At 42.5% G+C, this 27,500-nt stretch overlaps 1 protein-coding gene across 3 annotated transcripts in view; it reads right to left on the reverse strand.

Annotated features, from left to right (window-relative positions):
• The window catches only part of lrp1ab (low density lipoprotein receptor-related protein 1Ab), a 117,839-nt gene that overhangs the window by 41,746 nt on the left and 48,593 nt on the right, over positions 1-27,500 (reverse strand). For 2 of the 3 annotated variants that reach the window (XM_060895021.1, XM_060895020.1), the window contains exons 7-27: positions 21,419-21,581; positions 19,455-19,677; positions 18,194-18,383; positions 17,447-17,590; positions 15,870-16,106; positions 15,377-15,557; positions 13,008-13,230; positions 12,712-12,901; positions 11,185-11,313; positions 10,570-10,710; positions 9,625-9,750; positions 9,403-9,519; positions 8,889-8,969; positions 7,807-7,974; positions 6,471-6,653; positions 5,958-6,155; positions 5,578-5,823; positions 4,134-4,331; positions 2,001-2,205; positions 870-1,034; positions 450-694 (exon numbers count right to left, since the gene is read on the reverse strand). In XM_060895021.1, the coding sequence (XP_060751004.1) occupies positions 450-694; positions 870-1,034; positions 2,001-2,205; positions 4,134-4,331; positions 5,578-5,823; positions 5,958-6,155; positions 6,471-6,653; positions 7,807-7,974; positions 8,889-8,969; positions 9,403-9,519; positions 9,625-9,750; positions 10,570-10,710; positions 11,185-11,313; positions 12,712-12,901; positions 13,008-13,230; positions 15,377-15,557; positions 15,870-16,106; positions 17,447-17,590; positions 18,194-18,383; positions 19,455-19,677; positions 21,419-21,581 (3,753 nt within the window). Of the gene's footprint in view, positions 1-449; positions 695-869; positions 1,035-2,000; positions 2,206-4,133; positions 4,332-5,577; positions 5,824-5,957; positions 6,156-6,470; positions 6,654-7,806; positions 7,975-8,888; positions 8,970-9,402; positions 9,520-9,624; positions 9,751-10,569; positions 10,711-11,184; positions 11,314-12,711; positions 12,902-13,007; positions 13,231-15,376; positions 15,558-15,869; positions 16,107-17,446; positions 17,591-18,193; positions 18,384-19,454; positions 19,678-21,414; positions 21,582-27,500 lie in introns of those variants that run through there. The other variant, XM_060895023.1, reaches the window with a different exon arrangement.

Below are 27,500 nucleotides of genomic sequence, written 5' to 3' on the forward strand. Positions count from 1 at the left end.
CGGAAGAAAACGGAAGAAAAAACGTGATCAAAAAACACTTGAGAAAAGCTCCAGCAACGGAGTGGTGTGAAATGACCTTCTCGTTCATGACTCGGTCTCATTCACACTTCAAGCAGACTGTGAGAAAAATACCACAGCTTTGCTTTACACATGCTAGGCTCATGAAGCAATGGAAAGGTCAGTCACGCCTCAAGGGAAGTGAATGCATGCGTGTACAAATGTGTATACACGCATGACTGTTCTGAGACAGGGTTGGATAGGAATGTTAGAGACAGGACACACACACCGAGTGTAGGACAGTTCAGGAAGTATGAAAGCAGTACATGGGTGACATTACCATTCATTTATCAATGTCTACATAATTGCACTTGGTGTTGAAATATATAGGAAATACACCATAAAATGTGTAAAACTTCCAATTATTTCGATTATTTTTTGGCAGCACTGACCCTGAGGCTGTCTGGATGGATGATAGACCTGCAGGTCAAACGGCTGTGTGTTGGTCCTCTGCACCACTGTTACGTTATGCCCCGTCCACTTGTTGGCTTTAGCCAGAGTGTTTGTGCGCCAGTCTGTCCAGTAAACCTCGCCCCCGTACATGGTGACGGCAAACGGGTGCGACAGGTATTCGTGTCCCCGCAGCACTTCGATCAATCCCGAACCGTCGTAAGCAGCGGAGTAGATGGCATCAGACCTAAAGAAGGTTATAGTGTATACATCGGGGTTAGATATTATGAAATAATGTTACTGTCAATAAGTTGGGATGAACTACTGAAACCTGATCTGCAAAATTTAAAATCCTATCAGCCTCCGATACTTTAGTTAATAAAGAAAATTTGTGTGAGGGATGTTAGGTGTATCGCACATACCGAGCATCAATCCAGAGAATACGGCGCTCTAAGTAGTCAACAGTGAGCCCATTAGGCCAGCCACCACTTCCTGTTTCTCTGTGAATGGTACGTCGGCCATCACCGCTCATGGAAGCTGCCTCGATTCGAGGAGAACTTGCGTCCCAGTCGGTCCAGAACAAGATACTGGAAAAAAAAAAGATATTCATTCTATTAATAAGAACATAGCAAATATATCAAAACTCTTTGAAATCCAGATAATAAAGATAAGAAGGTTTTTTTAATAGTCCAGGAATAATCAGGTCCATCAGCAGAGCTCAAAAGTTCTCCTTATTACATTGGGTCATTTAAGCTCAAGGGTGTATGTTTAGTTGAAAATGTTTTCCTTAAAGGTGCCCTTTCACACAAAACCATTTTTACTTGTATTTTTTTTTTTTTATACGTGTTAGGTCCATATGTGTTTGTGTTGTGTCGTGAATGTGAAAAGACCTGCTACCTCCCCGGTCAGTTCTAGCCACTTAAAAGAAATAAGGGGAGAAATCAGGTCAGTTGGAAAAGCTGCTCAGTGTGACGTAGTAATGATTGAGCTCATTACTATTCATGAGCTCTCCCACTTGAGACCACGCCCCCAGAATTCGTGTAGCTCAGTGAGTTTCCTATACAGCAAGGATAGCTGAACGTCAACGGGCTTGTGAAGAAGCCATTCTGCCGCAATTCAAGGTGATTGTAAACAGATTTCCTCTAGCCTAGGCTACTTATTGTGCTGGGTGAATGAATAGTCATGCTCTCATATCCTAGCGGTTAGCCAATCGGAGCCAAGCAGCATAGCTCATTTGAATATTCATGAGAACTGGCGCAAATCGAGCTGCAGGCTTTCTACACCACACTAGAATGGCTTGAAACAAGGTAACCAAGGCAATGTTACAGAGTCCATGGTAAACTTCAGACATTACCACAAAAGTAATGAAATACGTGTGGCAGGGCACCTTTAATGTTTTCTTGTGAGATTTTTTCCAGTTCACTAGAATGAATGAATGGACTAAACATGTTGAAAGGATGCCAGGTTTGCTGCTGGGTAACATGGAGATAAATACAGGAAATCAACCTTTCTATAAGATCGTGTGTGTGTGTGTGTGTGAGTGTGTGTCTGACCCATCACGTGGGTCAAGGGCGATGGCTCGCGGATGCTCCACTTCTCCGGCGAGCAGTGTAGTGCGCATGGTGCCGTCTAGCTTGGCCACCTCGATCTGGTCCAAGTTGCTCTCCACCCAGTAGATATTTCCAGCAATCCAGTCCACAGCCAGACCCTCTGGAGTGGCCAGACCATACTGGATCACCACCTCAAAACTGGTCAAGGCTGCGAACAGAAAAATATATAAACGCATATTCCATAAGAAGAAACTGGATCATGAGGATTTTATACTTTAAAGCAACAGCTTTACCTCAGAATATGAGGTAAAGACTCGCTGTAGACCTCCATAAAGCTTTATTAAATCAAAGATTTGCCAGTTAATTATTACTTCAATTATGTAGAGTACTTCAAGTAATTCAGCGGCCTAATACAAGTCACTGTATAAATGACCAATTAGATCAAGCGTATTAAAATAAACTGGATTCCTCAAAACCAGAATGAAAAATTCAACCTCACAGTGGAAATAATAATCTAATCTAATCAAGTTCTAGTCAAAAAAAAAACAACAAAAAAAACATTGGCCTTCCATCCTGACATCCAGCTCCAATACAAAACCAAAATATAGGTCGATTGCAGATTCTTTATTTCCTTTGCACACCACCTTGACAGAAGATGGGAAGAATATTTACACTTAATTAAGTAATAAAGTTAAATGTGAAATAAAAGGCAGACACCATCAGGAATAAGAAATACAAGCAAGTCCTGCAAATCTATTGTCTGGATCTGGATCTCAGTAACCACTGAGGCGAGTGAGGGTAAAGCATCTTCAGCCTTGCATTCTATAACACATTCCCTTGTCCTACGCTATCTTTCTCACAGGCTGAGTAGAGCGCGCACACACACACACACACACACACACACACACACACACAATTAGGAGGCCAGGCCAGTGCTCAGCCTGTTTATTATGGAGCTGGAAACAAGGTGGCCTCTGCACTCGGAAAGTTGAGGAGAAAAGCTCTTTGTTGCTTTCTTTCTCCGCTGGCAGCCATGTTGGCACTGCTTATTTCACTAGCTGTGAGGTGGATCTGAAATTGTAGTTGGACACTTTTGGCTGCACAGTGAGTTTGAAATGAGTGTGTGTGTGTGTGTGTGTGTGTGTTGAGAACACTGTGCTTGACACTTGCTTATATATCAGTGTGTAAGCACTATAAATGCAGCACAAAGACAAAATTCCAGATAAGGGGCATGCTGATGTTTTGTGGTTACAGTGCAAAAACAATTAAGATGTACTGAAACGAAGGATCGGCTTACGCAAAACCCACAAAGATGAAAAGCGGGGGGAAAAAAAAGAAACCGCTTCATCAAAGACGGTCCTGTTCAGACGCATACAGAGCCTACAGCTAAATGACTAAACCCTATTATCTCAGATTTAATCTTCTCTTCACCTCAAGCTATTATTCAGGTCTTTAACAGCATCCAGCGACACTAAGTACATATAATATCAATGACAATGAAGCCTGATTTTATTTCAGGCATTAACATTTGCACCCACGGAAAAAAAAAAGTGCACCGAGCAGAACTGACTGCGAAAGTTGAGTTCGAGTTGCTTCTAGTCCTGCAACTATATTAAAATAATACAGGTAAGACGCTAATGATTATTTATCTATTTATTTATTTATTTATTTATTTATTTATTTATTAAATGGTCTCCCATGATATAGGTCATATTCCAAATAAATAAATAAAATAATAAAAAACGAAATATCTAAATTGCTCATAACGATATTCCTTTGTATCAGATCAAGTTGCTTTACTGCCATTGAGATTTTTCTGGGCCAGAAATTAGCTCCTCCCACAAGAGAAACACTACTGCTAAGCTCCATCTCTGTAAAAGGCAAGTTACAAAATATACACAGCTATAAGAAAACTGGATCAGATAGTAGAAGGCTTTAAAAATTACAGGTGGCTCCTTTAAGAAGGAACATCCATGGTTAAGGTCGCTTATTAGATCGAGGAGTTACATTGGAAGCTGCGAAGCAGAAAATTCTACACGTTACTCTGTATTTCTGAAAGTACTTTGTGCTTTTTAGGAATATTATTATAACCACACACCCACACACAAATTGATATTTTCCTTGACAGTCTCTCACCTCCGTTTTCAGACAGTTTGCCACGATAAATCTTGTCCTCCACCACGTCGGTCCAGTAGAGGGAGCTCTGGTTGAGGTGGAAGTCCAGGGCGATGGTGTTCCTCAGGCTGGGCACCAGGACACTAAACTCGCCCTTGTACAGGTCGATGCGACGGATCTCGTGCCGGTTGGAGAAAATGATAAAGGGCTTGAAAGGGTCTGGATTTGTCAGAGAACACACAGAGAACTCTGTCACCGCTAGTCACAATTGACAAAGTCATCTCCTAGCATCTTCCAATTCCAGCAGTAGCCAAGCTCTTATTTATGGTTTACTTCACACTAGAAATCATTTCAGGTTTACAGAAACTTCACCCCTTTCCCTTACCCATCTCTCCAAGTAGGTATCCAAACATTCCACCCAGAAAGTAAAGAAAAAGAAAGTCATTGTTTCACTTAAACGCTCTTGATTCTGTAAAGAACGGGGCAAGGTTTCGAAAGAACAAGAGGCCCAGCCAAATGTAATTACACAATTCCAATCATTTATCGCTGAGTGCTTTGATGATTCAGCATCATTTATGATAAAATGACTATTATTTCACAATAAGTTACATCGCTAGTTTGATGAGGATGTACAACTTTATTGTTGCTCCGACAAGCAGCTGATCTTGACCTGTTACTTTTAATTCATCGTAACTGGATAATTAAGTCATTAGTGTAACACCACAAGTGCATTTGATTTAAAAAGAATGATTTAATCGTAGCAAGACTGTTTAGATTAATCAGATTAATCAGTACACTGTTGGGTTCATGTGTGTAGAGTATTGTGTGACTGTGTTTAGCTGCTGGAGAGCAGGGTGATGGGAACTGGGGAAGGGACGTGCGCCCCCTGCTGGGCAAACAATTAATATGTCTCTACAATAAATCTGGAACAGAGACCAAACCAAGGGCAGAACTAGAGCTTAGTTTTTGGGTTTTTTTTTCTTTTTTTTTTTTAGACAGTAAAACACTGTATACTGTATCGCAAAAATGATTACACATTTAAACGTAGTAGTCTATAACAAAACTGTTAATTCTACTTAGATATGAGCCAGTAAGCACTACTGCAGTGTGACATCACAAATAAATTAATGCTGAATATGGAGCAACCCAGAACATGGGCAAATAAAACGTCTCTAGTAATAAGATTTAGCTGTCTTCTAGCCACAGTTTTATCCTGCATTAACTCTGACATACTGTATTCCAACTTGTCCTGAACTGATATATTTCTACATGTATAATATATTTATATATTTAGTGCTGCACAAATAAAGCTGGAATAAAGTTACTTTCCCTACCTGATCTAATACAGAGCAATTCCAAGTCTAATACTCTAAAACTCTCACACTCGCGCACACGACACTCGCATGCACTCGCGCACCGACACTCGCATGCACTCGCGCGCAGACACACACACTCGCGCACGCACCGGTGCTCTTGCAGCTCTCGTTGTCCGGTTCCAGAGCCCAACCCTCGTAGCAGGCACACTTGACGGTGGCTTTCTCCTGGATGCAGCGCTGACTACACTTCAGGTGCTTGGCGCAGAAGCTCTGGATCTGGCAGGTCTTGTTATCAGAGCCGAGTTCCATCCCAGTTGGGCAGGAGCACAGGATGCCCTCGCCGGGGGCGATGGTACAGTTATGGCTGCAGCCACCGTTCTCCAACGAGCACAGGTCTGCAATGTGGAGAGGGAAGGAAATCTAGCAAAAACTAGCAAGACGCGCTGCGCCGTCAGAAAGCAAATAATCGGCAATGACGTACTAAGACATCGACTGACACGTGGTTGGGAACGGGTGAGACGGTGCTTACCACACAGTTTCTCATCCGAGCCGTCGGGACAGTCATCCTTGCCGTCGCACAGCTTTTCAGCAGGAAGGCAGATAGAATCGTTATGGGCGCACACGTGGTGCGAGAGTTTACACAACAACGCCTCGCAATTATCTTCATCAGAATTATCCTCACAGTCGCTGTCTCCATCACACACCCACGCTTTACTGATACACCTCGCTGCAGGGAAAGAAAAAAAAGAGAGAGAGAACGAGAGAGAAAATGCAGGTGCCATTTTTCTGAATCAACAACATGAAATTCTGAGAATATCTAATAGCAATAAATGTTTCTATCAAACACTAGTGGTGATCAATCAATCATTAACTTTTCTCACCTTTACCTTATAAAAATTATTTCATGACCACCTCATACATGAGCACAGGATTTACACTGACTATTTTGCTTAAGACTTATTAATTAAAAAATGTAAACAACAACAACAACAACAGTAGAAAATTAAGTCAGATATTTAGACGTCAATGCAAGGCGACGGACCAGAATCCCTGCAGGCGAACTGCGCAGACGGGTTGCACGTGTGTGTGACGCCTTCGCAGTGCTTCTCGTCGGTGTCGTCTATGCAGTCGTTTTCGCCGTCACAGCGCCAGCGCATGGGGATACACAGGCCGTCCAAGCGGCACTGAAACTCATCCGAGTGGCAGCCACCAGGTGGACGTGTGGCTGTAGAGGTGAACGAGGAGACGTGTTAGAACTAAAGAAGCATGAAAGGTTTATTAATCACGGTTAGAAAAAGACGGTATGTGGAAATACAAAAGATGTATTTTATTATACACCACGGAGCAAAAGGACCGCAGCATCAGTGGACAAGCGCGTGTGTGTGTGTGTATTCTCATGGATAAATGGTGAAGTATTTTAACTCATGTGGAGTAAGTAAGCGTTAGCATTATTGCTACCGAGTAAATCCTAGCAGAAAGCGAAAACGATCATTTTATCATGAGTGCACTTCTCTCTTCCCGCACATGAGCTAAAAGAAAGAAAGAAACAAAAAAAAAAAAACTCAACTGAATAATAATGCCACTTAATAATAAGCTGCTCTTTTTTTTTTTATTACACACTAAAATGAAAGCAATCCTTCTCTCTGTTTCTATCGGATCTTTACGCAATGCTAAAGTCCACCGATTTGACCCAAAGCGAACACAAGCGCAGGAACAAAAGTACATCTTTCCCATCATGAGCCCTTTCCCCTTCAGTGAACTGTCTCGTACATGGAATTTTATTTGCGTTTGGTTTCAAGCCGTTGTCGTTATCAAAGTATTACGCTCTAGTTCTTCCTGGCTTCCATAGAACGAGGAGTAATGTCAAGTCAGGTGTCTGCATTACACAGAAAGCCATTTAGTGTAGAGTCAAACTTTCCGCAAGCAGTAGCTGTGGTATGAGATGGTTGAGAATTGACAAATGACAAGTAATCATTGACAACACGAGGAAAAAATACATCGTTTTGTCAATGAGCTCTTTTTAACACTGTAAAATCAGCACTACAAAGGCTTTTTTAACCACAGAGGATGAAAATGACCGTCTCGCTAGATTGAAGCCTTTTGCTAACTGTTTAAAAGTGTGGAGTGAAAATCCTCAGTCTGGTGCTACACAGGAAACAGTATTTCAGTGATGACAAGTCAGCATTCTTAAAATACTCTCCCCCAGGATGTGGAGTCTGGAACCAGACATGGATTGAGGAAGTGAAATCAGATTCCTCTTTAAACAGTTCCACAACGAAACTGCGGCGGCTCCAGATGTTTTCGGTGGAATGAAACTGCCGAGGAGCCAGATGTCTTCGCAGACTGGGAAAGCAGGCTAGAGAAGGAAGCACGCTCACCCTGGTTGGTGCAGTTGGCGCTCTTCTCGTCGCTGTTGTCGCCGCAGTCGTTGTCTCCGTCGCAGGTCCAGTACTCCGGGATACAGCGGCCGCTGTTGCATTTGAACTGCACGCTCGAACAGGAGTGACTGCAGCCTGCTTCGTCGCTATTGTCTCCACAGTCATTATCTACACACACGCACACACACAGTCACTACATGCAGCAATTAAACTCATCTTTTACACTCCTAGAAATATGATGTGGTTGTAGTTCCCACTCGGTTTTCTGTTGCTTCTTTCATTTGACATAACTACTGAAGCAAACGCTAGCTAGCTAAAGATCTTTTGACAGTTGTAAAGGTTACGTTTAGACAAACCATAAGTGTAAGCTCCAATGTGCTGCTCATAATGCAGTTCTCTTTGTAATTCAATCTCTGCTTTAGGGAATGACTTGGCCTAGCATTTATTCTGTGAGTAGTTAGAGTTAGCACCGTGTGCTAGAGGCAAGTCGTTTGGCTAATGTTTGTCTATGCGCTGTTTCTCGTCGCATTGCATACATCATTTTTTTCAATTTTTCTCAATATGAAATAAATTGCTAGTTGATGTTCATTTATTGTATTCAATCTGATCGGCAGCTCCGTATAACTTGTACGTTCCTGATTCCTGCCTAGCTGGCTAGCTTAAAGCTAATGTATGTAGCACAGCAAGGGGTGGAATTCACAGCAAAACTTAATAACCAGTACTGTTGTTCTTTCTCTGGCCATTTGCCAAACAATTAAAATGCCAGCATACTGAATCTACTTGTCAGCCAGCCAGCAATTATTAATAATAATAAAAAGCCTGGATAAGTAATAATCTTTTCCCGAGCAGCCAGGGTTTGTCGTCAGTGTTTGGGCATCACTACTCCAGCGTGAAGTCAGTTAAAATTGGTTACAAAAAAAAAATAAATAAAAAAGAAATCTCTAGATCTCAGAGAAATAAACAGCAATAAAATGGGGGTGGGGAATACATTTTTATACTCCAATAAAACCGCATGGAGTAAATGAAAGTAGTAGAGACACAAAGAATTGGGAACAAACAATTGCGGTCAAAGGTTTACTCACCGTTATCACAACGCCAGTTAACGTTGATGCAGCGCCCGTTGGCACATGTGAACTGGGTTTGTGGGAAACATGTTGGGTAGGCTGCAGTCCAGGGTGCAGAGAGAGCGAGCGAGAGAGAGAGAGAGAGAGAGAGAGAGACAAAAAGAGTGTGTATGAGAGAATGAATGAGAATACACAGCCTAAAGCTGTAATGCTCACTATGAACAGTATGAAACCCATTAATAAGAAGCAGGCAGTGCTGATTTTTCCATCAGGGAAGCTCTGCAATAATGATTATCTTATGAATCATCACTTATTCATACATCATCTTTTAACAGGGAATTAAGTAGGTTTGACTATAATATGAAATTTTAAAACTACTACTACTTCTACGGCCCTGCGATCATGCCAGAGGTCTTCCGGTTTGTCGAAATGCATGTTTGTCGAAATGCAAACTACACAGGTGACGTCTCAATCCGTCTCCAGCCCCGATTGTATCTAGCTATATAACATTCAGTGCGTGCGAAAAATTCACCACAGGAAGCCGGTTCGTCCGAGCGATCCCCGCAGTCATCGTCCAGGTCACACGTCCAGGTTTTAGGAATACAACGTCCGCTGGTGCAGGGGTGCTGGTTAGGAGGACACGTACGAGCTGGCACGGAAACATAAAGACAGCTGTCAGTGCCCAGGTCACGTCCCAATTCAGAAGAGGGAGCTGATTCAACCATACACAGGGTACCGATGGTGTGTGTTATACCTGAGCAGGTGGTGTTGGACTCGTCTTCGTTGTTGCCGCAGTCGTTGTCTCCGTCACAGAGCCAGCGCATAGGGATGCAGCGATTGTTCTGGCACTTGAAGCGATCGGCAGGGCAAGTGTGCTGGTCTGATGGAGGAAGACGATGTACTATAAAAGTGCGACCTACTAGCACTACAATACCAATAAGATGTGAACGACCGCAAACCTGTACAGACTTTTCCGAATATTTTTATACCTTGCCTAAACATCATAAACCAAAATAAGTCAATATTTTGTTCAAATACGTCTGAATTGTCTTTTCGTAGCTAGTATACACCATCGCCAGCACTTTTACAACACCAACCAACACAGACACGATAAACAATTAGACACATTTATAACACGGCTTAAGGAGTCGGACCACCATGAGCCACCAGAAAAAACTTCAATGTGCCTTGGCATCAAGTCTCTGGAACTGTAATGAAAGGATGAACACCAATTTGTCCCAAATATATTTGATCACTTGGCGGTTTGATCACGTAAGGGCCCTGTAAATGGGGTGAAGGAGTCTGGAAAGAGCCACGGTCCATCAGGACAGAAATATTTCATTAAAAGAATAAAAAATCAGAGGACTTTAAAGTAATGTTTTGCTCTATGGGGACATGACATTTGGAGCCAAAACCAAGCGACCACAATTTTTCCTTTAATTTATCAATATAACATAATAAAGGCATCACTGATGATTATTTTTACCCCATCCCCACTACAAGTAAAATCGGTTTATCTTATTAAAAGTGTATAAACACTTTTAGGCTCGTTATTTTTATCAATGACCTCTATTGAGCACCCATACGTGCAGCTTGAGTACCTCGGTTACCTTGGTTAGTAGATCTGATGCTTTTGTTTTTTTTTTTAAAATCCTGTCAGAAAGAAAGAAAAAAAAAAAAAAAAAAAAAAAAAACTCACGACAGAGATCTGGCGCCTCGTCGCTGTTATCTAAGCAGTCGTTGTCTCCGTCACACTTCCAGCGTTCCTGGATGCAGCGGTTGTTCTTGCAGGCAAACTCTCCAGGCTGGCACTGAGGCGGGGGAACGTAGGACGGATTGGCTGCGAAGACAGCGGTGCGGCATAACGTTTTCAACGCAACCAAAAGCTAATGGATCTAATAAGATTATGATTCAAATACAGAACACATAAAGAAGACTCGAAATCTAAATAATGCCCCTCAACTTTTGTCCTTTCCAAAGCCACACACCCTTAAAAGCACATTCATGTGCTGTTTAATAAAATAAAAGAACTAAATGTTGGTGAAAGAGAGGAAGATTTACAAATTGGACATGGAAAGACATCAGCTCTTTCCATACCTCACCTTTAACTTTTAAAGGGGACTTTAATCATTTTGTTGCAATAGACCGCTTTATATTCCACAGATCACCTCAGTATGGATAAAGAGCTTTCTATTTCTGAACTTTCCACTGATGGTAGACTTCAGGGTGGTGACGTTGGTGCTTGGACCCCTAAGAATCGCATGGTTATGCTTCCCAGCACTGAACTACAACGCAAACTTCCCCTTTAACTTACCTTTACAGGTCTTGTTGTCAAGGTCCAAAATCTGATCATCTGCACAAGCGCAGGTACGACCTCCTGGTGTGAGCAAGCACAGACTGCTGCAGCCACCGTTGTTGGCCCGGCATGGATTATGGCCTGAAGCTGGAACACACGGACGCAACAACACCACACTTGAGAGCCCAGACAGAACAGCTCAATTAATGACGGCAACAATGGGAAAAAAGAACACCGCATATGTTGTCTCTTAAAAAATAGACACCTAGTTACATGACAGAGTGTGCTGCTATGGAAACAGAATTCCCCTGAAATTGCATCATTTCCAATAACAGCAGAACCTGACATGTTTTGTTCCTCTTGTAGCACAGCAATTTACCAACAGGTAACTTTTTTTTAGTTTTAATGTTGCTTAAAGGTGGGGTTTCGGTTGTTTGAAAGCCAATGTTGACATTTGAAATCACCAAAACAAAACACGTCCCTAACCCAAATGGGTCCCACCCCTGTATTGGTAGCTCCGCCCCACACATACACCAGACAAGTAGAACCCAGACATGTATTATGGCGGAACCTGTTGGGGCAGCACTATGCAAGGTTTAGCTCTGTTTCACACGGAAAGAGACGGTCAACACCTAGAACCCGAGGCAGAGCTAATGTTAAAGGCAGAGGTTGTAACGTTGCTGCCAATAACATGGAAACAGTAGACGGAGCATGTGCACATGTTTCAGGCACAAAGACTTGCAGTAACGCAAGTAAGTGTATTGATTGATTTAATATTCTGAACTTTGATAGAAAGCCGTATTCTGTTAGTCCTACTTCTTGCTTTATCGTAAGCCTTTCTTCGCTTTCTTTCTTTGTCTTTATCCTCCAAGTCAATGCTAAAACCGCTTTCTGCTAATGTCACATGCGCACTGAACACTCTCTCCGCCCATATTGACAAGACACGCCCCTTTCTGCTCATTGGCTACACGTTAGTTTTGTTTTTGTTTTGTTTGGCGGCCCAACACAGTTTTCTGAAGCATTTCTCAAACAACAGAGACCCCACCTTTAATACTTTCAGCACGACTGTGAGATCCACAAAGATTTAGACAAGGTCCAAATCTTTTACACAAAGGTCCACAGACAAGTTAGGTCCTCTTATCACTCACATTACAGCTGCGATAAACATTCTGTCCCTTACCTGCCTTGTCTTATATCTCGCTCTTAAATCTAAGACAAAAAAAAAAATCCTGTCACTTAACAAAGCATAAAGTCCTCTGATGACTCTCCCATGGAGGAAAACGGAGATACCTTATAAAAATAAACATCTAACAGAAAGCCTCAACCATGTAAATGATTGTATTTCTTTGTTAAATAGCACATTTTATATTTCCCTTTGTGTGGTGTCTCCCGTGCAAGTTTCTGAGAATGTAGAAATGAGAACGTATCACAACAAGAGCATTAATATAAAGCTGTGAACTGAATTACAGCCGGCACAACTGTTAAAGAGAATTAATCAACATTCTTTTTAAGAAGAAATCTTTTTTAATTGAACAAGCACAGTACTTTGCTGCTGCTGGGCATCGTAGGTGCGGATCTCGTAGATGGGTGGCCGCTCGCTCCTCAGCAGCGTCACCTTCTTCGTCGTCATGTCCAGCTTGTAAATGCCTCCGATGCGGTACTCGTTCCAGAATAAGAAGTTCTTATAGTGGCAAAGACCGAAGGGGTGGTTCAGCTCCTGCCCCTCGTACACCGTCTAGGGAATCAGAGGACAAAGCAGCAGGATTAAACTTACAACCTGAAGCTCAACTGAACACTAGAAAAAACCCTCTCTAGGTACGTTTTCATCCAGAAGATCTCACCCTGCGCTCAGTGGTGTTGAGCAGCACCATCTCGATGCGGTCGTAGTAAGCGTCTACCCAGTACAGCACGTTCTGCTCGACGTCCAGACTCAGGCCGTTGGGCCACAGCATGTTTTTGGAGGTGATAAGAATGCCGGAGTTGGAGCCGTCCATCCATGCCTTCCTTATGCTGCCGCGGTTGGCGTCTCTCGTGTCTTCTTGCCAGTCGCTCCAGTACATCATCCTGAAACACAACACATGCATCTGTACTACTGGTCCAGACATGATTTCATTTCATATCGTCGCTGTCGGGCGGAATCCTCGTATCTCCAAAACCGTTATTTTTCAGGAAATTAAAAAAACGTGTACCTTATCTGCAGTGCACAGGGTTTAGTCCACGTTGCAGTGGATTGTCTTGCGCTAAATTCCTGTCCTCAGACGAGCACCAGAACTAGCGGGGGTTAAGATTTTTTTTTCCTTGAGCCCAGTGTTTTGAAGACATTTACCTCAGAAAACGTGTTGATTCGTTGTGACTCTTATTAAGGAGAAATATGCCGTGAAGCTCTCCCGCGGAGTGAGGAAGAGGTGGACAGCTGAAGTGTCCAATGGAGTTATGAGATTTGCGCTCAAGCTATTTTCAAGACTTTAGATTGGTTAATAACTTGTAAAAATAACAGACCCACGTGGGGACTGACCAATAGCATCGATATGTGAAAAAATATGAAATTGACCAAATTTGGACATACGAGGTTTCCGCCCGACAGCGACGATATAAAACTATTATTGGACTGCCAGTCATATAAAACTCTTACTGGACTGAAAATTTGATTTATTTATACTGGGATATATAGTTTGTGTATACGGTGTGTAGACTGGTTGGCTAACACACTCAGAAGTTGCTGCTGTGGAAAGATGCCAAGTAACTAGCAGAAGTTGCAAAAACAGCAAATCAGGTGGTTAAGACATACAGTAAAGGAAACCAATTCTGCATTCAACCTTACACTTTTACCCAAAATGACTTAAAACTGAGACAGGAGAACTGAGCGTTTGTTTATTCTGGAAAGTCAGCTCACTTTTATGATTTGTATAACGCTTTTAACAACGGACAATGTCTCTGAGCAGCTTTACAGATATATATCAGTTCAGGATACAAATTAAAAACCCATACATGTATCAGTTTCTCCTTAATGAGCAAACCGGAGGTGATGATGGAAAAGGAAAAGCTCCTGGGGACGATATCTGAAAGAAACCTTGAGAGGAACCAGACTCAAAAGGAAACCCAGCCTGATCTGGGTGACACTGGTGAGTGTAATTATAAATAATTCCCAATTTATAACGGTGTGCTAGGAAATTCATTGGAGTTTGAATATGAAGTCTATTTTGTTGAAGCCATCATCTGGTCAGTGATGGAGTGAACTGATAAATCCAAGTAATTTTTAATCTTCTTTTTTCTTTAGGGCGAGCATCATCCATTTCACTTTCTATGAAGAGTAGAGGTGTTCCACAGACCTGTTTTTTTCACCCTAAACCTTCCTACTTTCCGATGTACTTTTAAGTACTTTTCCTAGTCGCTGCTCTGGATGTCGCAGCTTTATTGAAGGCTCGGTTGACAGACATAAGTTTCCATGCTGCGACTTCTGAGTTCCAGAAACAACCGTTTCAGTCCAGAGTCCATTTTAAAATTAAAATAATGCACACTTAAATAGTGTAATATAATACACCGATTTATAAATTGTGACTTTATTTTGCATGGAAAATCCACAGACTCTGGCTAATAACTGAAGTGCAGTTTGATGCATTCGTCTTGTTTGGTTTTATCATCCAAATTTAACTTCACTACTGAAGCAGCTTTACAAAGTGAGGTCCTTCACCAGGGTTATTCATGAACATGACAGATATGAATAGATTATGGAGCTTTTCTACCTCCTACTCACCCCAGAAACCTTCATATGTAAAACAATAGCTTGCTCATGTTCCCTTTCAGTGGGAAAGCGCTTTCATCTACTTTACTCTATACTACTCTATAGAGAGATCAGTCCACATAGGATTTTGTGCAGGAATGAAAGCAAAAATCAAGCAAAGTCCATTGTAGTCAGACGAGATTGGACATTTGAAAAAGTTTGTGCAGATTTGAGCCAAGACATCACATCATGCATCCAGCCAAATCCTTCTTCGATTCCCGTACGTCGAACGTGAGTACAGCTATTATAGAAAGTAATTACCTTACATCATGCGCGGACTTGCGATTTCACAAAGCAACAATTTCACCAAGTTAAATCAAGCACAGTGAAATCTGAGACGGACTGATGTATTACCGGACTACAGATTAATACAAATAAGCAGCTGCATGTAGATATACAATTCATGCAGGGATTAGAATTTCCTCTTACCCGTGTGCCGGATCCACCACTATGGCTCGGGGGTGGGTCATCTTGCCCTCAAGGAGAGTCTTGCGCGTCTGGGAGGCTTTCTCCAGCTTGGCCACACTGATGGTCTTGTCTGGTCCGTCATCTGTCCAGTACAGGTTCTGACCCATCCAGTCCACTGCTATGCCCTCGACAGTGTGGATTCCTGCAAGGAGACGAGTGTGTACTGTGTGGTTGTCGGAACAGCATGACATGACATTAAGGGTCATTTTTCCAAGATAAAAATATAATAAGGCTTCCGTTTACGTTTAAGGCGTTTGGCAGACGCCCTTATTCAGAGCAGCTTACATTTATCTCATTTATACAGCTGAGCGATTGAGGGTTAAGGGCCTTGCTCAGGGACCCAGAAGTGTCAGCTTGGTGGACGTAGGATCCTGATATTGTTAATGTAATTCAGTGATACGACTATCAATCCGTATATTCCATATAGTCTGCTGGGGGAAACAAAAAATCTCACCGCTCTTTACGATGATGTCCCTCTCTGTACCGTCGATTTTTTGCCGGCCGATGGTGTACGTGGTGGCGTCGCTGAAGTAGATGAATTCTGTCTCGGCGTGGAAGTCCAAAGCCCTGGGGTTGTTCAAGTTCTCGATAGGAATGATGTGTTCGTCATATACACGGGCGTGCAGGTCCATGCCTCGGATGACCCCTGGCCGACCTTTCCCGTACACCAGGAAGAGCTCGTGCTCTGGTTCTGAGGATGCAAAAAAGGCACGGTACAGTTGGAGCGTTTAGTTAAACACTGCAAGACACTTCACCAATAAGCTAACAAAGGCAGCCAATGTAGCAAAATCCATCAATACGTGTCACAAAAATGCTTGAATCTTTTTATCTTAAGGTGCAATTGTTAATGTCATGAATGCTTTAGCCTTGGACATGAACGCGCTGCTTTTTAAACGGATACGATCTCTTAAAAAAGGGGACAAATCAAATGAAATCAATAAATGTGAGAGAAAAACAATGAAGCAAACACTGCTAGTAACATACAAGAAAATCCTAACATGAATAGCCACAGATTTGAACGTGTATTTTTTCATTCATTCATCTTCTACCGCTTATCCGAACTACCTCGGGTCACGGGGAGCCTGTGCCAATCTCAGGCGTCATCGAGCATCAAGGCAGGATACACCCTGGACGGAGTGCCAACCCATCGCAGGGCACACACACACACACTCTCATTCACTCACGCAATCACACACTACGGACAATTTTCCAGAGATGCCAATCAACCTACCATGCATGTCTTTGGACCGGGGGAGGAAACCGGAGTACCCGGAGGAAACCCCCGAGGCACAGGGAGAACATGCAAACTCCACACACACAAGGTGGAGGCGGGAATCGAACCCCGACCCTGGAGGTGTGAGGCGAACGTGCTAACCACTAAGCCACCGCGCCCCTTTCCTTTAAATACAAACTGTCTGAATACTAATGAAATACATCAATAATCTTTTTTTTTTTTAAACTTTAAATAACCATGGCTCTTTTAATTTAAATGAAGCAAGCAAGGGGAGAAAGTGCATGCGAGTCTGAACTGAAGTGCTCTCTCGTTCTCCCTGGCTGCTGGTGAATACCTTTGTGTGTGCAATTCACAGAACCTTATTGTTAATGAGAAGCCTGCCGACGCCGCGCTCTGTTCTAAGGTTTGCTATATCTCTATTAAAGACGTTGTTCATACACCGCAGCCTGAGCTTTAAGAACTGCAAAAGATGAATCCAGCTGTTCAAAAAACAATTAGAATAATGATATTATTTATTTATTTATTTTTTAAAGCGTCAGATGTAGGAGTTACTGTAGTAACCCAGTTAGCAGTAACTGAGCACAGGCTTGTAAACTGAAAGTCTCTGTTACAAAGCACTTAGTATGGACAACAGTAAACAGTTATACATTTTCAGTCAATTCAGTCAGGACTGCTCTCAAAGCTTCTGACCAATCAGATTCGAGAATTAAAAAAAATAGCACCTTTTCGACCAAAGCTGATTACTATCACGTAGGTAAATAAAAATTTGCAGATAAAGCACAGAAGTATACACTCACTCTTGCAGGATTTGCCGTCATTGCCCAGGCTGAAGCCGGAGCGGCAGCGGCACGTACGGATCTTGTGGCTGTTGGCTAGCAGGCAGATATCGGAACATCCTCCGGGTTTGCCGAACTGATCAGGAGCGCAGGCGTGACTGCGAACTGTGGAGGGGAGACAAACGGATAAAAACGCATAATGCTACGCTCACATGTACAGTGACCGCTCATTTCAATCGAGAGCTGGAAACTTCCGGCGAATTAAGTGCCACAGTGGTGCGACATAGTGCACAAACTTAGTGAGCACAAACTTAGTGAATTTTAAACACGAACGCCAAATCTGTCCTCTAGTGTCATTTTAGAAGCCGAAAACTAATCTATGGTCCAGTGGAGCACTATTTGTGCCACCCACTGACAAAGGTTATGACAATGCAACCAGCATTAGCAATGCCTCCTGTCGACTTCATAGTACAGCGACTGGCGACTTGAAGATAAAAATCACTGTGTGTGTGTTTGAACTTCGCTTAAGATGTCAGCTTCAGTTTGTCAAGCATGGAAGTCATTCAGCTTTCCAGGACACATACTGAACTTCTGTCTTACTTCATAAACCCGTGTTAGCCGTTAGAATGAAAAAGGAAAAAAAAAAAAAGGTTTCATTGGGGAACACTTCAGTGTAATTTAGCCTACGTCAGGAAGTTAATTACTGACGACTGAAAGCGAAGCTTTGACCTGCTTATATGAGTACGGGTTCAATTCAAGGCTCTGTACCTGCAGGCTGGCGTCTCTGGTGGTACACATGCAGGGCTCCACCTTTATCCACCCGTGTCACCACCTGGAAGTCGGAGCTGTTGAAGCGGTTGACGCGGATGACGCTGGTTTTCGGCTGCAAGTTCCCGTTGTCCGAGTTGGTGGCGTACAGGTAGTTCTCGAACACGGTCAGACTGTACAGGTGCTCGATCTGTCGGACGACACAAGAGACAAGAGATAGTTCAAATGAACGAGCGTAATTGCCCCTGTGATATTGTCTGTGCTTTGCGAAGGGGTTATAGATTATAGCAATAATGTTTTTGGCTTACATGCTCGTTTTTGTAAATCTTTGGCAACACCTTCAGCAAATGTCAAAAGCCATGATGCATAACAATGTTTTTAAAACAACATTACGCAACCTTTGGCACCGTTTAAAGGGGAAGATTTCAGGAATAAATCTGTCAGGATTCCTGATTACAGACTAATAGAGCTGTATTTCTACATCAGGGGCAAAAAAAAAAAAAAAAAAAGCTTCCCTGAGAGTGAGAGCCTATAAAATGTTCATTTTTTTCCCCCTACACTGAGACAAGAATCAGAGAAAGAAATCCAGCATGCGCTAAACTCGCTAATGGAAGTCGAAGGACAGTTGTTATTTGACGGAACTGTTTTTTTTAGATCAATTCTTTAGTTTATTATAAGCTCTAAGTCGGCATGTCTGAAAAGACTATTAAAATAAGACAAAAATTGTGGTTATGAGTCACATAAATAACAGAGCTGATCAGGCATGAAACCCGGAAACCCATGACCGCGACAGACAAAGTGACCCGGGATTAGCAGCTGCGTGATTCAAGGCTTATTCAGCAGGTTCGTCATCACCAGCTACAGCGTCAACATTTACCAGAATGAGGAAAGGAGTGTGTTAATCACAGCAAATATTATGCACAGTTTGCCTTTTTTATTCGGCGGATTGCAAAACTGAGAAACATCGGTATATCACATGACACTGTGACAGGAATTGCTTCATTGACTGCGTGCATGTAGTGCGACAGAGGGGACATCAAACTGCATGCACTTTAGACTTTTTTGTGTGCGTGTGTTAATATGTACTGTGTAAATACTTGCTTGGATTATCAGTGTATAAACCTTGCTGTTACAGAAGTCTTGAATTAGAAATAAACTTAGCATAAATTAGCTGCATTAATAATCCTGTGTGTGTCCTCACAAGAATAATAAGCAAAGCTCTGTGTGTTTGTGAGAGAAAGAACCCCCGACTTGCTCTCACCAGCAGTCCCTGAATGATGGTGTGTCGGTTCTTGCCCTCGTAGTCCACCACTTCGATGTAGTCCAGGTAAGCGTCGGCCCAGTACACCAACCTGTTGACCAAGTCCAGCGTGATGCCGTGAGGGAAGACGATCTTGCTGTCTACCAGCTTGGTGCGGTTCTGCCCATCCATGTCGCAGCGCTCCACCTTGGGGATCTGCCCATAGTCAGTGAAGAACATCTTCCTGCAGCCAAGGAACAAAAAGGAGACCTCAGATCGCTACGGACATGCCGGTTTTCCACAAAGGCTGACTGGAATTTCAGTGTAGACTAAACAAAAACAGGAACCTAATGCACTATTAAGCAGTAAGGCATAAAAGCCACATAATTGGGTTACACAATACACACCTGGTCTTATTTAATGTGCACGCTTAAGATTTTAGACCTTCAGTGAGATGAGGCCAACCATGTGAGGATCCTGAGACATCTAGAGATGTAACAGCTCCAGTTGCTCCAGTATGTTCAGACTTACTAACAGGAGATGCCAATTACGTGTGGTCTTTGAGCACAACAACCTCCTCATCAATACACAATTGTCAGGCTGTATATTTATAATCACACCCTCCAGTATCACCCAGATGAGTCCGGTTCCTCTCAAGGTTTCTTCCTTTACCATCTAAGGAAGTTTTTCCTTGCCACAGCCACCTCAGGCTTGTTCATTGGGGATAAATCCGAACACATTAATCTTGAATTTTTGTATTATATTAACATTTTGTTTTAGGTTTATGTTCTGTAAAGCTGCTTTGAGACAATGTCCATTGTTAAAAGCTCTATACAAATAAATCAGAATTTCATTCGAAGCTAGCCACCTCATATTTACCTCCTATTTGTTATGCTAGGTCACGGGGTCCGTGCGACACACTACCGCTATAAAGGCGCCATTTACCTTTTTACTGACACTTTATTAGTCAGTCTCTGATTGACAGGCGACAGAAAGTAATGCCATCCAGCCCACCCAGAGATGAAGGCCAATTCCGTTCTCATCGTCTCACCCAAAGTCATGGATGGCTTTGACATTACTGGCGTAGAAAAAACCTTTAAGACTAGCACATAGCATGGCTGTTTAGATTGTTATTTAATTTAAATGATATGCTAAGTGGATTTATTATCCTAAATGGCAAATGTATTCAGTATTCAGTATTATTAAAGATGATTGATTGAGATAAAGCTATTGGAGCTTTAGTAGTAGGATGTGGTAGCCTAGTGGTTAAGGTGTTGGGCTACCAATCGGAAGGTTGTGAGTTTGATTCCTACAGTACGTCCACCAAACTGCCACTGCCGGGCCCCTGAGCAAGGCCCTTAACCCTCAATTGCTCAGTTGTATAAAAACGAGATAAAACGTAAGTCGCTCTGGATACAGGCGTCTGTTAATGATGTAAATGTAAACGTTATGTCACTCAGTTCTTCAATTTTTTCTGCTTCAAACTGTAGCACATTTGGGAAAACATCTGATCAAATCTCTGATCCCATTTAAGAGCATGGATGAAGAGCACAAACACTGATTTGTCTCCAGTTTGGAATTAAGGAACTTGGTGGGTCACATTCAGCAAATCAAACTATTTTAGTCTGTTGTTGCTGCTCATGATGTTTATGTACAGCGTCAGTGAAAGGGAAGTGCAAGTCAAAGAAAAGCGAAGGAAGTCAATCATTTACTCAATAAAGCTACCAAAGTTCATACATGTGTGCAAAAGTGCTCAATAAAAACGCAATCCACTTCATTCAACATGAGATAGGACCTAGATAATAATAAAGCCCTGTTAGATCTGAAACTCCACTGTTGGATCTGTTTGAGTCCTACATAATGCCCTCTGGTGATTTTCAATTCAGTTGAAACTGAAATCCATTCAGTTTTAATCTGGACAAACCAGGAGTCACGCTAAACTTTGCAGGAATGCAAGTTTGAGAGATAATAGAAGAGATACTTACCCCATAGTTGGGTCCAGCACAATGCCTTTGGGGTTGTAAAGCTCCAGGTCCAGCAAGATGACACAAGTGGTCCCATCTTTGGTGCACACGAAGATGCGTTCGTCCACGTCGTCCACGAAGTAGAAGTTTCCCGTCAGCCAGTCGATGGCCATCTGCTCCACATCTGGGAGAAGAAGCAAAGAATATGATTTCTTTTTTGGTTCTAAAAGACATTATCGCAAATCTGAATGTAGATTTAGATCTCTAATGGACAAGCCAGAGGCCATGGCCTCCGAGTAGGCCTTGAGAAGGGCCAGACTCAAAAAGAAAACCCATCTTCTGGTTGAGCCTAGAGAGTGAGACTATAGATCAGTTTGTAGAAGAGTGAGCTGAAAGGATGTTCAGTATGAGCTAATTGTTAGTAAGAGTCCAGGATGAGAACAGGATAGTCTTTAGAATTACAGCAGTAGTTCTTACAATATCATGGCGAGATTGTTTACTAAAGCAATGGTGAGTAGTGGGAATAACCTAGTATCATTCTGTGCTTCTGGAAAATTTCAGTCTGATTATAGGTTAAGAAAACTGAAAAGCACCAATTATGAGATGAAATAAAGAAAAAGTGTGGAGAAACTGTACGTGGCTTGAGTAGAAGCCTGCTGGTGCGGTCCATGCGCTAAATATCAGCACGTTCCTCATTTGACAATATGGAAGAGCCTGCTAGCATGAAGGTGAGGTGGCAACGACATGCATGCAGGAGTGACTTGAACAGGCCATAGACACAAGCTCATGCAAAGAGGAAAGCCTGGAAAACCGTTAACCCTTAACACAAATGCATGAACACATATGCACACACTCAGGGCCTCGTGCTCATGTCAGATTCCCCTGCGTTGTTAAACCTAAGTATGGATAAAAGATCAGAGTTACAGTAATTGTCCTACTACAAAGCAATAAAGCTGCAGTTTTATACACTGAGCTCATTTTGTTAATTACTGAGTATGCATGCATGTCCGTGTACTTGTGTGTGTGTGTGTGTGTGTGTGTGTGTGTGAGAGAGAGTGTATGTGTGTGCAGGAGTATGTGAGTACATGTGCCAAACACTGACTCACTGTCACAAGACTATTATTCACTCTATACGTGGCAGTCAGATGCATACACGCAAATAGAATTGTAGCGGAGTCAAAAGTACAAACAATACAGCAAAAGATTAGTAGCAGGCTCGTCATGACTATAGTTAGTTTTGTCTTTTCCCGAACAAGTGTGTGTGTGTGTGTGTGTGTGAGAGAGAGAACGGGAGCTTATATTTAATCCAAACATGATCAACAAAGACCACAGAGACCCTGCTGCTGAAAAAGACACCCCTCAGTTCTGGGAAGTGCTCTAAAACAGCAATAAAGTCTGTAGTGTGTATTTCTCTCTGTGATTCTCTCACAGGGACAATCAAGCCCTTTCTGTGGGGGTCCTTCCAGATCCCAGCTGTGTGGGGCAGGCCCTAGTGTGGTCCAAGCTGCCTGCTGTTTTAACGGCCGCCAGTGTGGTTAGTTTTTAAAGAGACTTGATACGCTCTTCTCTTCACATTATTCAACTCAAAGGCCCAAAGCTACAAGTGTTCAAAGACGCACTGCTTACTTGCGTTTCCCCATTGCAAAACTTTAAAATCGTGGGCCCCTACACGACAATTCTCCAAAGATGTCTTGATATCCTTCAGTGCTCTGGACTGTTAATGGGTACAGTTACCAGTGCCAAGTTGGGATTCAGAATGTAGGGCTGCAGAAGAAAACCTTTTGCATGGACAATGCAGACGACCACCAGGAGAGTTGCGTGTTAGGAAAAGGACTACAATCCCTCTTTCATGATATGCAAAGTGGCTTCAAAATCGGATGACTGTACAATATTCCCAATGGTCTGGTCCAGCGTCAGCGTCAGGAGCAAACAACCCCAAGATTTAATGCAGCAATGGAGGAGTTAGATCTTCATACAAAGCAATAGAGTTCAATGTCTTGAATTGTTTGCTTTCCGAGTAAATAAACTTCAGTTAGCTCTCAGGAGTAAAACATTTGCACTCAAGTAAATGTTTGAGTAGCTTTTCCTTGAGCAATTGATGTGGATTTTTATTTTCCTCCTTACGCATGCAACTTGAGAATGCAATGCAACACACAACCATCCGTACAATCAGATTTTAAAAAATAAATAAATAAAATAGAACTTCCATCACGGACTTCCTCCTCCTTTACTTTCTTTTTAATTCCTGCAAACCAGAGACTTGAGAGATAACCACAGCTGCCTCCTGTGACTACTTAACTCCAAGTACTGCTTTCCTCTCAGCTATTTGAATGAAACACTTTTACTTTTTTGCTTTCCGGCAAAAGCTGCACAGTTAAAACTTTTATTAGTAACTTTGACCCCAAAGGGATTCAAGGCTTTAGTAAAATATCCGGACTTTCTCCGCGAATGGACAAGCCTACACACATTTCTCATTTAATCCTGGCCCTTTCGCCACACAAAGTGGAAGATGGGGAAGCTGTTGGGGAACAGAAAGCATTGCGAGAACATCTGTGATCACTCAGGAGCTAACAGGAAAAGCACAAGGCTGGTGAAGGGACTGGAGGCCTCTCAGGAGGGAGCGCTGGACAAAAAAAAAAAAAAACAATCTCAAAAGAGTCAGTGAAAGTGAGCAACGAATTGCTTGCTCGTGTATCTTGTGATGATGAACTTGTAATTTCCAAATTACCATTTCACTGAGCCTCAGCTAGCCAAGGGGCAATGAGCGAGTGTAACTAGAGCGTAAAAGACACAGTCCCAAGCAGCGGTTCTTAAAAGATAAATGGTATCAATAACGCAGAGAGGACGGTGGGGGTAGCAGTGAGGACATGAGCCACACAAAGGGAAATAAAGGCTTGAGTGTGTGTGGCTAGAGACTCACTGCCCACTGCTTCATGAATGAACGGCTCTTTTTAATCCCACACCACATAAACAGATTCTCAGACACACATAGACGCGTCAGATAACGGACACTAGACTAGAAACCTGCCGAAGAACTACCGAAGACTATGGTGCACATGAGGTTACATAAAAAAAGCACAGTTCGTCTGAATGAATAAATGTGTATCCTGAACACTTTTGCTTAAACAGCTACGGTAGTTTTGATTCCTCTGCATTTTCCCCTTCAAGAAGCCAATCTCAGCCTGCTATCCTGAAGGACAAGGCAGGAATCCAACAGGGGGCTGATTGTAAAAGTATATGCATGGGTTGCTGAGGTAGCTAGAAAAAAGTACCAGACTAAAAGCTTGTGAACTTTTACCAATGCCAAGTATGAGCAACATAAAAAAGTATGAGATGCCTTCTACAACTGCAGGCAATGAGGTCTTGTGTTAAAATAGTAGCCTTAGACCAGTGGTTCCTTCAACACTTCGATCACTCATGGTGCCATGAATTTACATTTATTAGGCTAATAGGACAACTCTGGTTCGTGTCTGTCTCCTTTTTCTGTCATGTTTATTTTCACAGATGAGCTTGGTCACGGGGGCACATCTGGACTGCTCATCTGCTCAGCATGCAGCCATTATAAATCCCCTGCTCCGTGTAAAATAGAAAATCTCTGGCTAGTCAACAGCAAGTCCGTTCGGCCTTTGGGCATAACCCAAACGACAAGCTTTCCCTGCTACACATTTGTCCGTTTTCAGGTAAATGACCGCATGTCGCACACGAAAGACCTTTTGCAACCCGAGTTCACGAAGTTACTAAAGATCTCACTGCAATAACATCTGCCTTAATAGTCTAATGTAAACCTGGGAACAGAGGTTGGAGATTTACGGCCCCGTTTGAGAGACGGAGCAGAAGTTCATGTCTGGAATTCCTTTAGTACAACAAAACATCTGATCCTTTCTCATAAAGTAGGTGATTCATCTCACGATTAAAATTTCACAAGGTGCATGAAATTACAGCATCCAGTGTTAAGTAACCGAAAAAAATGCTGTCCGTATCTCTGCTGTGAATCATGGCTAATGGTATGTATGCCTGGCATACCACAATAACCGGAAACATCTGGTTCAAAAACGTGTACCACAGAGCTGGTGAATTTCTTGAACGTCACACTTCAGTGGTTCATTAAAACGAATCAATTTGCCCAAAAGCCCTCACATCTGCCTCAACAGGCCTCCAGAGAGACTTCCTCTAAAAGAGAGCGGAACATCAAAACCTCTCAAATCTGCTCCAGAAATACAGCTGAGACCCGTCAGTGGATCTGTAGCTTAAAGCTTAAAACGGGCTTAGTGGAGCCTGGCTGGAACTTGAAGACATTCCAAAACCCCCAAGCAAACTTGTAGTCTTTTTCTCATTGATCTGCATTTTTGTGTGCCGGGGTAGACATACGAGGCTCTGCAAAGCTTGGAAGCAAGGCCTGCTGTAAAAATGCTAGCTGGGCCAATCGAGCGAGAAATCACGCTAGCTCCTTTATGTGATCAAGAAAGACAGGCTAGCTGTTTTTTTTTAGATATCAAACAAGAGCTCTGAATTTAGTTCAACAACAGGGAGACTTAAATAGAAAAAAGGAAGTAGCATCTATGTCATTATTTTGTATTGTCCATGTGTGGGTCACGCTGAAAAGAGACGGTCCAACGTGAGCCTTTTGAAAGTCCATCCTATTGTCCAGATGTAAACCATATCGGTAGAAACTGGGGACTTGAATAATACTGTAGAAAAAAAAAACAATCACTGTAAGGAAAAAAAACTTTTCTAGTTTAAATATGATCAACACAGCTTCTGTTGCTAATCCTCTGCTACAGCCTTAATTATTCAGCTAAAGGCAGCTCATCAAGAAATGATAGAGTTCTCAAGGACAACAAGGTACGAAGACATTTGAACAGTGTTTACTTGCTGCTTCAAACCAGATCGCTCATCTGTTCAGAGTCATCGGCATTTGTCAAAAATAGTAAATATAAATAAGTAAATAGTTCTGTGAAACAACATCAACATAACCACGTCAAACCGATGTTTGTTATTTAAAGCTACGAAGTAATCATTAAAGGTTAGGCATCGAATGAGGTGATTTTTGACACCGTTCAGTAACGATTGCTGTTTACCTAGACATTTGTAAGCAACTTGTATTAAAGCACACTCTCTAAAGGATAAGAGCCAATACAGCTACTTGGTTCTGAACATATGGAAGATGTTCATCCTCTACAGTTCTGAATGGGAGCTGATGAAAACCAGACATGGTGATTCGTGGAATGCCGTAAACGCAGTATTTGAGGACGGAGAAAAGTCGAATGCTGTCCTAGATTATCCCAGCATGAATCTCTGGTTTCTCTCTGCATTTCATAGCACTTGCTATCTGTGGAAAAAGTGACCTGATACAAAACACATCCCTCCAGTTGTACATGCTTTGACCACGGGACAAGAACAGAGACCATTCTCTCTTATAACTGCGAACGGGTATTTATTCATTCTTTCAGTCATCTCTGCTGCAAGGTCAGGGCTGTGGTGGATCCAGAGTGAACCCAATTTGTTCTACGTCTCATTGGAACACGTAACTTTTCGGCTTCATAAGATATTCGATACTACGAAGACAACGGAACAGAGCGCAGGTGTAGTAACGTCATAGTAGTGCAGATACTCTGAATGAAACTTAAGCACGCACGTTGACAGCAAAAAAAAAAAAAGGCAGCACATTATGTGGGTGTGTTGCTTCTGGAAACACACCAAAGACGCAACAGCAGCAGAATGCAGCATGCAGGCCGCTATGATTTAGCACCATGTCAGCATGTGACTTCTTTTTTTCTTTCACTGTATAGAAAACTGCTTGGCTGTGCACTATTTCCCCCCGGAGTTGTCTGTCAGACAAAAGCAGGAGACTTTGTGCTTGAGTGCTTGAGTGTGTCGCGGGGTGAAAAGACACGGATTTTAACGTGTTGAACGATCCTACTAAAGTCTACATAACAGGATAGGGTTAAAGAGTTCAGCCTCGGAAGTGAGGAACGTTATCAGCATACAGCATCTGATACTGTTTATATATGGTGGTCAAATCTGGTAATCTGCTGTCTTGGGTATAACGGATGATTTAACACGTGGCTGATGCCAGAACAGAAAGATCTTGAACTTGTGTCCT

Source organism: Tachysurus vachellii, chromosome 19, assembly GCF_030014155.1.
Source record: "Tachysurus vachellii isolate PV-2020 chromosome 19, HZAU_Pvac_v1, whole genome shotgun sequence".
Lineage (NCBI taxonomy): Eukaryota > Metazoa > Chordata > Actinopteri > Siluriformes > Bagridae > Tachysurus > Tachysurus vachellii.